At 45.7% G+C, this 12,860-nt stretch overlaps 1 protein-coding gene across 2 annotated transcripts in view; it reads right to left on the minus strand.

The window, feature by feature from the left end:
- The window catches only part of LOC140187556 (aldehyde dehydrogenase family 3 member A2-like), a 32,804-nt gene that overhangs the window by 15,198 nt on the left and 4,746 nt on the right, over positions 1-12,860 (minus strand). Inside the window, exons 2-8 of one of the 2 annotated variants that reach the window (XM_072242957.1) lie at positions 10,036-10,266; positions 8,086-8,317; positions 6,667-6,752; positions 3,954-4,162; positions 3,169-3,286; positions 2,107-2,248; positions 1,042-1,208 (exon numbers count right to left, since the gene is read on the minus strand). In XM_072242957.1, coding sequence (XP_072099058.1) covers positions 1,042-1,208; positions 2,107-2,248; positions 3,169-3,286; positions 3,954-4,162; positions 6,667-6,752; positions 8,086-8,317; positions 10,036-10,197 — 1,116 coding nt within the window. In that variant the 5' untranslated portion in view covers positions 10,198-10,266. The remainder of the gene's footprint in view (positions 1-1,041; positions 1,209-2,106; positions 2,249-3,168; positions 3,287-3,953; positions 4,163-6,666; positions 6,753-8,085; positions 8,318-10,035; positions 10,267-12,860) is intronic. The other variant, XM_072242958.1, reaches the window with a different exon arrangement.

Below are 12,860 nucleotides of genomic sequence, written 5' to 3' on the forward strand. Positions count from 1 at the left end.
AGGCCAGGTTCAAATTAACTTCACGTTTGCAGTTTGTGGGAGCATTTACGTTCAGCCATTTCCTTATCACTGCGGGGAGGCTATCAGCTCTGGGGCAGGCACATTCTCGATGGGAGGAAGGCAAGAAGAAGGAGGACATACTTAGATTTCAAACGGGTCTTCTCACACAGCTGCTTTATGGGCAGATCAGGATTGAGAGACTGTCCTCTGGACTGAAAGAAATAGACTTGGAGGAATCTCGGAATAAAACACGATCTCTATCAGGCTTCTCCTCCCCTTCCCTTCCATCCCAAAGTGGTTTGAAACCCTGTTGTGATAGTGCCCTTCGGCACCACGCACCCTGTGATCTCACCCTACTCATTTAGGCTCTGGCAGGGTCTGTCTCTTGTCAATTATCCAGCAGGGATTACAACCAGGGACCCAGCTTTATCCTTTGCCCTGATCATGCCCCCACTGCGTGATGAATTAAGGTTGAACCCCTTTCCTGGTTAATCTCTCTCAACCATTTGTGAGATTAACTGGTTTCTAAAGCCTAGTCCTCCCACTCTAGAACAAGAGTCTTGTTTTATCTTGTCCATACTGCACCAACCGCCGCCACTAGGCTATAAACGTGCAGGAGCAATGTGTGGCTAATTGCCTTCCTTAAGGACACAACTCACTGCCTCAGCTGAGGCTCGAACTCGCGACCTTCAGTTCACTAGTCCAACACCTTAACCACTTGGCCATGCGCCAACATGTTGTGATCATCCATTTCCAGTTAAATGACATCTTTAACAGAGCAAAGCACTTCTTAAACCATTGTTAAATAGAAATTGATTTCAAGCCACATATGGATGTGTTAGGGATGAGACAGAAAACTTGCTCAGAGATCTGAGCTTAACTGAGCATCTGAAAAGAGAGTAGGGGGAGATGCTTAGGGAGGAAATTGCAGAGCTTAAGGTTTGGGAACTGAAGGTGCAAATGGTGATTGGTCTGTAGAATTCATTATCTCAGGAATGGCAAGAACAAGCACCGGTAATCAGCGGAGACAGCAACCCTCACCTTCTTGTTGTGGGAGAAGACATAGAGAGCCAGAGGCTTGTCCCGCTTGTTGATGAAGGCAATGGCCTCGTCCGCACTACTGACCGTGACAATGGGCAGCACCGGCCCAAAGATCTCCTCCTGCATAATCTTGGAGTCAGGATCCACGTCAGTCACAACTGTTGGAGCTGAGCAAGTTAACAAGAGGCTCTGGTCACACACGCAAAAGATGTGAACTGCTGCTGAGCTGATTAAAACAATGCCAAGGCCCACCTGACCCTGTGTTGATCCACCTGCCCTCAGCAGCTGGCCGTAGCTGCACTGGGTCAGTCTCTGCCAGGTGTCCACACAGCGAACAGTTCTCCACTCAGCACTTCTCCAGTGTAGCGCATGTAGGACTGGCAGGAGAATGAAATGGGCCTCCTTTCACTCCTGACTTCAGCACTGTGACAGATAGCCACCAAGGCAAGGGTGTGTGCAGCCATTAGGGACGTACAGCCAACATGTTAAACCTCACTCTGCCCTCCCACTGCTTCCAATTCTGCGCCTCCCCTCCACCGTTCCCGACCCACAGCTCAGACCTTTTTCCAGATCCCACCCCTCTACGCCAAACCTAGTCCGGACCCTGCCCGAATCATAGCCATGGCCGGAAGGCAGACCGGACAGACAACTCACTGCAGGTGAAATAAAAACTGGAGATCAGACAAACTGATCTCCCCATTGTTGTAACTTGGGAGGTTTGAGGAAGGCCAAAGACTCTCAGAGACAGTCACTCTCCAGGGATGGTCAGGGACAACGGCTCTTCAAGAGCAGAGCAGGGAAGAGAAAGAAACTCCCACCAGGGACTAGGGAAAGCCAAAGCTATGGGTGAGGGACGGAAATCAGCAGGAATTATTTCTGGTTCATTTCCTCAATAGGACAGTGACCTGGGCTGCGTCTTACTGATCGGAGTGTAAACTAGTAAATATTTGCCTGATAAGCCAACAGCGCACATCATTGCACTGGTATTTTGCTCCTTGTGGTATGGTGTCTGTGTGGTGTAGTAGAATCAATGATCACATGACCTCCCACAGCCATAACAAGTACCTATGTAGAGATCTCCTTCGTCATTCTGACCCCCGTACGCCACATTCACTCCCTCCAGCAAGGACATAATTCTCCGAAAATGTTGCTGGTTAATGACTCGTCCATAGTCCGGGGATGTCTGGGGGTTGGATCCATAAAATTCCTAAAAGTAGAGGAAACAGGAATATTAAAACAATACTTTAATGGTCAAACCATGAGGAAACAGAGTCTAATGCAAAGGATCAATGGTACCAGAGGCTGAGAAGGGTAAACAATAAACCATTGCCCCATCACCAAAACTAATCTCTTAAATGGAAGGCAAAATACAGACTGCACTCATCATCTGAACTCAAAATCCGAAGTTGGAGGCCCTTTGTCTGCCTGTCTGTGACTCCAGGGCCAGGGACTGGAGGCTCAGGGTTGGAGGTCTGTCTGAGGAGTGGGAGGGTAAGTGGGAGGGTGAGAAAGGGGTTGTCTTGTAATGTTGTTGTTGTTGTTGATTGTGCTGTTCTGTTGAACATTGTGGGCATGTTATGTTGGCGCCGGAAAATGTGGCAACACTTGCAGGCTGTCCCCAGTACATCCTTGTTAACACAAATGACGCATTTCACTCTATGTTTTGATGTACGTGTGATAAATAATTCTGAATCTGAGTCTTCTTCAGCATTTCGTGGGACTGTTCAGTTCCTCAGCAGCTTGAGAATCCGAGTTCCATTTTAAGTCCTGCCATCCTTGCCCAGTCTAGCTAATACATGACACCAGTTCCACACCTCATCATCACCCCCAGCTACTGTTTTGAAATGGAATAGCAAGTTGCTGGGCTCATAAAAATGCTGCCACAGACTCAGGAATGAAGCCCAACAGGAGATGTACAGATGGACAGGATCCCTGACCTTACTCACAACAACCACACTCTGAGAAATATCTGCATGAAAAGGTGAGTGGAGAAACTGGGGATCCAGCTACCAGAACAAATTCACATCAGGTCAAGGATCTCACTCATCTTGATAAGCTGTAACGAAAGCACCCACCACACCCAAGTAGGTCAGATGCCGATTGACCTGCTGTTCCCTTTGTACTCACTGTAGTAGCGGAGCTGATCTTCTCCGCCACTTCATCTTGGATACTTTTGTCACACAGAATGTAGTCCGGAGCGATGCAGCTTTGGCCACAGTTAGCGTACTTGGCCCATGCTATACGCCTAGAAAGGACAAACCAATTATTCATGAACAGCCCCTTCTCTTCTCCTCACCTTCCCATCACCTCCTTCTGGTTCCCCTCCTTCTTCTCTTTCTCCCATTGTCCACCATCCTCTCCCCTATCAGATTCCTTCTTCTTCAGCCCTTTACCACTTCCACCTATCATCTCCCAGCTTCTTACTTCCCCTCCCCCACTGAACCAGCTTCCCCTTTACCCTGTCTCACCTATCACCTCCCAGCATCCCCTCCCCCACCAGCCCACCTTCCCCCTCACCCAATCTGACCTATCACCTGCCAGCTTGTACTTCTTCCCCTCCCCACCTTCTATTTTGGCTTCTTTCTCCTTCCTTTCCAGTCCGGATAAAGGGTCTTGCTTGAAACGTTGACTATTCATTCCCATCCAGGGATGCTGCCCATCCTGCTGAGTTCCTCAGCATTTTGTGGGCGTTATTCATAAACAGCCAAAGGTGATGGCTGAAAAATTCAACCTCTGCTCTGTTTAACAAAGGCTAATGAATCTTTAATGAATCACTTAATGAATCCTGCCCAGAGGTTTCCTCATGCCCAGCTATCTAACCTTTCTCAGCAGTCATATCGAAGCAAAGCTGTCTCTACAGTGTTACAAATGTGACATTTTACGCATTCCCCCCACCCCAACCACAGGTGAACCTGCAGGCAACGTTCAGATTGCAGTCCCCGTCGATGTAGCACGGGCTCTTCCCGCCAAGCTCCAGGGTCACCGGCGTCAGGTGCTTGGCAGCAGCTTCCATGACAATCTTGCCGATGGCAGCATTGCCCGTGAAGAAGATGTGATCAAAGTGAATGCTCAATAGTTCAGTGGCCTCCTTTTCCGCTCCATTAATTACAGGGTAGAGCTCCTTGAAGAAGGAAGACACTTGGTTCAAGGAAAACAAACCAGCCCAATGCGCTGTGCCTCAACTTGCCCGGAAAGCCACAGTTATACTGCTGCCTTCTCATTAGATTTTGTGACATTAAAACAAAAGCTCCCATCCTTCCACCTGGTGTGTGTGACTGATTTAAACAACACAAATTCGGAACCAGAAACAATTTCTTTCACAACACTGGCCCCAGCCCACCACTCCCTTCTCTATACCGGTGACTATCAATCACCCACTTGCTTCCAGTCTCACAACTTCCCCTTACTTCTTTATACAGTATTCTCCCTTCTTCACTCCTAATGCAAGGTCCTAATATAGGGTTTGTACCTGAAATATTGACCCCCCCCACCTGAATCTTTCCCAATGATGCTGCTCACCCTACTGTGTTTCTCCAGCAGATTGTTTGCTACTTCAGATTGTGGCATCTGCCGTCCCTTGTGACTACCAAAGGAATGTGAAAGCAAAGAGAAACAGAATTTTAGGTTGATGACCCTACAACAGAACGAGGAAGAACTGGAAGGTAAGTAAGTTGCAGTGAAGTGGGAGGGAATGCATGATCAGCAGGAGAGTCCCCGAAGAGTGATTGTTACAGCTGGTGCTGAGAGAGGGGAATGAAGGATTGTTTATTGCAGCTGCTCTGTCTGGAGGAGAGATGAGATCAACATGGGGAAAGGAAATGGGGGAGCTGTGAGATAAAGGAAACAGCCATTAATGAAACTAAAATATCTTCATCTCTATGGAGAGAAAAATATGGTGATAATATCACAGGTTAATAACCTTACTCCAGACAGGATGGGTAGGATGGTAGTGTAGCAGTTAACATGACACTTTACAGTGCCAGTGATCAGAGTTCAATTCCTGCATCTGTAAAGAATTTCTACATAATCCACATGACAGAGTGGATTTCTCCTGGGCACTCTGGTTTCCTCCCATATTTCAAAGACATGAGGTTCGGGATAGTGAGTTGTGGGCATGCTAAGCTGCCGTCAGAAGCATGGTGACACTTGCAGGCTGCCCCCAGCATATCGTCAGACTGCGTTGGTCATTGATGCAAATGATGCACAGCACATGTTACAAATAAAGCTCATCTACCTAATCTAGATAGATTGAAAGCTAACTAGAAATGCTGGTTACGTGAATAATTGAACAACAAGTAACTAACCAGTCATTCAGTAGTTTCAAACTGTTTTATGAGGACTCACTGCCACCTTCCCAAGACAGTCATGGGTAGTCAGAAAATGGCCATATCACAAAGAAAATAAAGCACAAGAACATAAGACATGAGAGCAGAATTAGGCCATTCAGCCCATCAAGCCTGCTCTGCCAGTACATCATGGTCGATTAATTATCTTTCTTGACCCTATTCTCCACCTGTTACCTTTGATGCCCTTAATAATAAAAAACCTATTAACCTCTGCTTTAAATATACCCAATGACTTGGCCTCCACAGCCATCTGTGGAAATTAATTCCACAGATTCACCACCCTCTGGCTAAAGAAATTTCTCCTTATCTCTGTTCTAAAGGGACATCCTTCTATTCTGAGGTTGCGTCTTCTGGTCCTAGACTCCCCCACTATAGGAAACATCCTTTCCACGTTCACTCTATCCAGGCCTTTCAATATTCGATAGGTTTCAATGAGATTCCCCTTCATTCTTCTAACTTCCAGTATTAACCATTTCACTCCCAGGATCATTCTCGTGAACCTCCTATGGACCCACTGCAATGCCAGCTCATCATTTTTTAGATAAGGGGCCCAAATATTTTGAACAGTAAATTTTTGGAGCTATCAGATATAGATCAATAGTATCTAATGGGATTGGTCACAAAATGAAACTGTGGTCATCAGGCTGAAAAATATAAGATTGGTGTAGTGAAGAAAAGTTACTGCATTATGTAACATGAACAGCAGAGATGGATCAAGTGAGTATAGATGGATGCCAGAGTCACTTTTGTGAACAGTGAAATTACTTAAAATAGTAGTTTATTATTTCCACCAGTCCTTTGCTGTTGAGTTATACAGTATTGGAGCACTTAAAGCACCTCCGGAACATATCTACTCAGCTGTGTGAAAATAGAACATGCTACAAATACTTAGGAGCCAAGAGCTGGGGGCAGGAAAGCTTTCAGCTGCATTCCCTTTAGGCTCAGGCACAAACTATGCCTGGATGGATAATGCAATCTATCATCTTTTTAGATAATATATTGGCTTTCCCATTGTTACCCATTTGAATTCACAGTTTCTTTCCGGTTTCCACCATACAGCTAGGAACAAGCTGAAAGTAACTGGGTCCATACTGCATCTGGCATCTGGTGCCTACCCCTACCACCTCCATCTGTGACTGGTAATTTCAGTGGGTCAGGTTTTCTTGTTCTGCAACACTTCTGCCTTCCTGAGATCTGTCGTGAGTGGTGCGAGGCAGTCGGGGTGTCATGTTGTCCTGGTTACTGAGGTGCCTGGATGCGCAGTTCTGGCTGCACTCACCTTGTCCAGGTACTGAGGGAGCAGATCCGCCAGCAACTGGGCGGTATTTCCACTCCCTTCCGACGGCTTCAGGACTGCGGCGTTTCCTGGGGACAGGATTACAACTCTAATTACACTGGATTTAGAACTTTTAAACAGGCCATTTTGGCCCAAAACAGTCATGCTAGCGTTCCTGTTCCATTCAAGCCTCCTCACATCCCATCAACACATTCTCTTCCAACAGTTGTTCAGTTGTAGGTGTCCTTTCCATTTATCCCAACACTCCGTGCGGTGTGGAGCTCCACACTCTCCTGAATTCCCCACTGGATCTTTCAGTGCCTGGTATGGTTGTCACAAGTGGTAACTCCCTCAAAACCAAAAGAAGCCTGTCCCCATTCTGAAGATCTCTGCTCGGTCACCTTCCCCCATCTTTTCTCTGGAGAAAGAGCCCCTCCTGCCACAATCAGTCCCACTGAGCCTCCCTTGACACAATCAGCATAACTTTCTTTTCTCCATCCTACTTACTCAACAGAATCCCCTCATCCTTTCTCTCTCATGAACATTCTGTAGTGATGAATAAACCGCTTGTATGGAATCAAATGACCTTGTCTCGGGGCTGGGTGTGTCTGTACTGCGGCATACCCTGCCCCGGACACTCCTCCTCTGCCAGCTGCCCCACAACCCTCCAACAGCACTGCACCCTCGCCATTCCCAAAAGCCTTTGCTCCTGCCAGATTGACAAACTTGCCCCCTGCTCTACATTAACAAATGCAGTACTGTGCAAAAGTGTGAGGCGATCTAGCTATAGTGTCTAGGACTTTTTCACACTACTACATACCTTAGTATATTTTATGTATTGCACTGTACTGCCTGTACAGCTACTGCAAAACAACAAAAATCATGATATACATCAGTAATAATAAACCTTATTCTGATATGTTATGGTTGAACACACCTGGGTAAAAGGGGTGTGTCAACAGTGAACTGATCCAACAAGGATGTTCCCTTGTTCAACCTCTGCCAGAGCAGGTGTGGATAATTGATTGGAGTGAGGGAGAGGGGAGGTGAGGCCTTAGAAATCAGCCAGGGTCCCTACTCCTGATCTCTATTCAGACTCCTGGTTAGTAATCAGACTCTGGGTGAGTGCAATCGAGTGAGCCGGCATTCCCAGAGGTAAGCAGTACCAGACAAGTGTGGAGTGGCCTCCAGCCCACTCACTTCCCACCAGGGAGACCAGGACCATCACCTCTGGACCACACACTGAACCATGGTCCCAACATGGAACGATATCTTCCGGAGAAGGGGCCGAAATGACAGTAGAATTCCACATTAGTTTTTTAAAATAGTGTAAGAAAACATTAGTAGGACACAAAGTGCATCCCTCCCCATCAGCAATAATATTATTGGTCGAAATGTGTGAGTAATTAAACCAAGGCATACCTGCCGCAATGGCCCCAACTAACGGCTGGAGCACAAGGGCCAATGGGTAGTTCCAAGCTCCAATGATAAGAACCACACCCAGAGGCTCTCGGTGGATGTAAACACTGTCCATTAGCGTTGTCATGCTTTTTGACACATATTCTGGTGCCATCCACTCAGGGAGCTTGTTCAAAGTCACAGTAATGTCATTCAGAATGCCCAAGATTTCAAATATTTCCGCTTCAAATTTTTCCTGCAAATTCAGACAGGAGGAAAGTCATTTTGTTTAGCACCTTTTCCTTTCTCCCTTCCTCCCCTAAGAGGGCCAGGGAGATCTGATGGTCTCAGGTATCTCTCACTTTGAGGAGGAAAAAAGATTATTTAACAACCGCCTGGAACATCTCACTCAATGGCTCTGCCACTCACCCACATGCAGCAGGAATATACGGACACTGGCTGTCTTATAGATCTGTTTAAGTTCAAGTTCATAGCCATTCAACCATATATATGTATATCACCAAGTAACACAATGTTCCTCCAGACCCAGGTGTACAACACAGTACATATAACTCACACACAACTACCGAGTAATTTTACCACAAATAAATTAACAAATAATGAGGTGTATTTATGACACAAGTTAAAAAGTAAACAGTATTACCTACTGGCACTTCATACATGGTGAGACCTGGGTGGTGGCAGGTAGTTCAGTAGTTTCACAGCCTGAGGAAAGAAGCTCCTGTCCCATCCTAACAGTTCTTGTCCTAATGCTACAGTTCCTCCTGCTTGATGGTAGTGGGTCAAAGAGATTGTTGGATGGATGGGACGGATTGTTGACAATGCTAGTGGCCCTGCGTATACAGCACTACTGATAAGTATCTCGGATGGGTGGAAGAGAGACCCTGATGATCCTCTTTGCCGTACTCACAATCCTTTGTAGAGACTTGAAGTGAGATGTTTTGCATTTCTCATACTAGATGGTGGGCAACCGGTCAGGCCCCTCACGATGGTGCTCCAGTAAAAAAAAAAATCGGTTGGGATGGCGGGGGGGCCTCAATCTCATCAGGAAGTGGAGATGTTACTGTGCTGTCCTAAATAAAGAGGTTGTGTTAAGGGATCAGGTGAGATTGTTATGTGCACTCCCAGAAACTCAGTGCTTCTAAACGTTTCCACAGGAGAGCCATTTCTGTGCAGTGAGGAATAGTCAGCATGCAACTTCCTAAAGTCCACAATCACCTCTTGCTCAAATTGCCGGGATCTGACCATATGACCCTAATCACTTTCCATGGTTGGCACACTCAAGACCCAAGAAGAAACTGGATCCACTTGACAAAGACCATAAGACATAGGAGCAGAATTAGGCCATTTGGCCCTTCGAGTCTGCTCCATCATTTCATCATAGCCGATTGACTTCCCTCTCAACCCCAATCTCCTGCCTTCTCCAGATAACCTTTCATACCAACACTTATCAAGAATCTATCAACCTCCGCCTTAAATGCACCTAGTGACCTGGCCTCCAAAGACAGCTGTGGCAAAGAATTCCACAGATTCACCACCCTCTGGCTAAAGAAATTCCTCCTCACCTCTGCTCTAACTGGATGTCCCACTATTTTGACACTGTGCCCTCTGGTCCTAGATTTCCCCACCAAAGGAAACATCCTTTTCACATCCACTCCATCCAGGCCTTTCAACATTCAATAGATTTCAATGAGATCCCCCCTCATTCTCCTAAATTCCAGCAAGTACCAACACAGAGCCTTTAATCACTGCTCATATGATAACCTTTTCATTCCTGGATTCATTCTCGTAAACTTCCTCTGAACCCTCTTCAATGTCAGCACATCCCTTCTTAAATCAGGAACCCAAAACTGCTCACCAGTGCCTTATACAGTCTCAAAAGGACAGGGGACCATATTCAGTGGAAGGGCATTGTTAAGATTCAGATCACCCATCAAAAGCTTTATTTCTGACCTTGTGCAAGTCCTTGCTCAGCACCTCTAAGATTTGATCTTTCTTGTTGGTCAGCATTGTCTCCAGAGCCTTCAGCTGCTGCATGCGGAATTCCAGTGGCCGGGTTTTACCCTGGTTAAACGCGGCTCGGGCACCAGCTACCACAGACTTAATCTGATCCATGATGTGCCAAGCTCGCACAGAGCAACAGCAAGGTGTCTCCTTAAAGGTACCACGAGCACAGAACAAGATCTAGGCAAAATATGAACATACAACAGGGTTGTGTGTTAGAATTCTAGGTACCAGCACTGTGTTCCAACAATTTAGCGATGGGTTATGGGCAAAGCATGTGGTGCACAGAGACATAACAAACTTCACGAAGGACAGAAGAATTGTACAGGCTCAAATGCCAAATGGTCTCCTGTCTGCAAGGATCATCATCATTATGTGCCATATCATATGTCGTGGGTGATCACCATCTTTCCATGACCATGATTGTTCTTGGCAAATTTTTCTACAGAAGTGGTTTGCCATTGCCTTCTTCTGGGCAGTGTCTTTACAAGTCGGGTGACCCCAGCCATTATCAATACTCTTCAGAGACTGTCTGCCTGGTGGTAGTGGTTGCATAACCAGGACTTGTGATATGCACCAGCTGTTAATACAACCATCCACCTCCTGCTCCCATGCCTCACGTGACCCTGATGTAGTGGGGGGGGGTGCTGAGCAGGTGCAACACCTTGGTCAAGGGTGACCTGCAGACTAGCGGAGGGAAGGAGCACCTTACAACACCTTTGGTAGAGACGTATCTCCACCCCGCCACACACGTCTGCAAAGATACTGTTCGAAAATGATAATAAACAAGGGGGAGTAACACAAGAGTCGCTATTTGTCCATTCTAGAGTTAATCTACTTTTTGAAAATAATGCAGTCTCAAGTCAAAGTCATAGTCATAGTCATACTTTATTGATCCCGGGGGAAATTGGTTTTCGTTACAGTTGCACCATAAATAATAAATAGTAATAAAACCATAAATAGTTAAATAGTAATATGTAAATTATGCCAGGAAATAAGTCCAGGACCAGCCTATTGGCACAGGGTGTCTGACCCTCCAAGGGAGGAGTTGTAAAGTTTGATGGCCACAGGCAGGAATGACCTCCTATGACGCTCTGTGTTGCATCTCGGTGGCCTTCATCAATCGTGGAATTGAATTTAGGACCCTGGTCAGACCCCACTTGGAGTACTGTGCTCAGTTCTGGTTGCCTCTACAGGAAGGATGTGGAAACCATAGAAAGGGTGCAGAGATTTAAAAGGATGTTGCCTGGATTGGGGAGCATACCTTACGAAAACAGGTTGAGTGAACTCGGACTTTTCTTCTTGGAGTGACAGAGGATGAGAGGTGACCTGATAGAGGTGTGGATAGTCAGAGGCTTTTTCCCAGGGCTGTAATGGCTGCCACAAGAGGACACAGGTTTAAGGTGCTTGGGAGTAGCTACAAAGGAGATGTCAGGGGCAGGTTTTTTTACGCAGAGAGTGGTGACTGTGTGGAATGGGCTGCCGGCAACGGTGGTGGAGGCGGATACTATAGAGTCTTTTAAGAGTCTTTTAGATAGGTACATGGAGCTTAGAAAAATAGAGGGGTATGGGTAACCCTAGTAATTTCTAAGGTAGAGACATGTTCGGCACAACTTTGTGGGTCGAAGGGCCTGTATTGTGCTGTAGGTTTTCTATGTTTCAATGTTTCTATATGAAGGATCTAGTTAATTCATGGTAGATCACTTTCATTTACTCAGCTAGAATCCAACCTATCAATCAACAATGAACTATCTGATCAGCAGAAGATGCTGAAAGTTGAGTGACTCTTCTTTGTGTTCCATCTCTCTAGATGTTGTCTGTTCATTGCTGTTATGAATGGACAGCTGTGTTCCATACTCCTTCCCCAGGGTTAGATGCCATTCCACATGCCATGTGTTGGAGCTGAGTCCTGCCAGGGCTAAACACTGCTCCACATATTCTCCCTAAAGTTCTCTCTCCCCTAACTACCCTCATTAACCCACCAGCAGTTGATCTTGTTTACAGCATATCCCCTGCATAACCTTTGACTTATCCTATCAGAAATATTCTCTTTTTTCTATCCATCCCTCCTCCCCATATCTTAACACTAACTTGTTTCCTCAACTTCTCAGTTATGACAATGAGGCTTCCACTTGCCAGACTTCTACTCTGTTTCTCTTTCCACAGATGCAGCCTGACCTTGCATTTTCTGTTTTTATTTCAGACTTTTTCCAACTACAGTTTTATAGAAAACATTTATAGGCAAGAGGCACCCGTTTCATTACTTTACTTTATTATTGTTGCAGGTAAGTTCTTATAACGCAAAACAATACAAAAAGAACTGCACATAATTAAAGGAGGGAAAGGTCTACTTATTTGGAATTTCAAAAGGCAAGTAGAGCCAGTCCATATATGCTTTCACTCTCAGCCAGAAATGCTTAGAAACGTTGTTGGTCATATTTTGATGTGGAAGCCCATGATTACATCTCAGAGTAATAGAGTTAATTAACTAACCCATCTTCTGTTACCCTCTGCTGAGGAGCAAAACAAGTGAAGCTACATAAATGAAGCTGTATCCTTTCGGAAAAGTTCACCATGGCAACGGAAGCAGAATATGTGGAACTGAGGCATAAATAGGAATGTGTGGCAAATTGTGTAGCTAATGCTAATTCTCAACTCTTATCTAGAAGATGTTTTGCATAAATTTCAAATCCAAAGAACAAAAGGACAATAAAGAACAGATGTTAAAAATGTTACAGATAAGGAAGAAGCTTCAGAGTGATTGTCGAGGGAAG

Source organism: Mobula birostris, chromosome 25 (genome assembly GCF_030028105.1).
Source record: "Mobula birostris isolate sMobBir1 chromosome 25, sMobBir1.hap1, whole genome shotgun sequence".
NCBI classification, from domain to species: Eukaryota; Metazoa; Chordata; class Chondrichthyes; order Myliobatiformes; family Myliobatidae; genus Mobula; species Mobula birostris.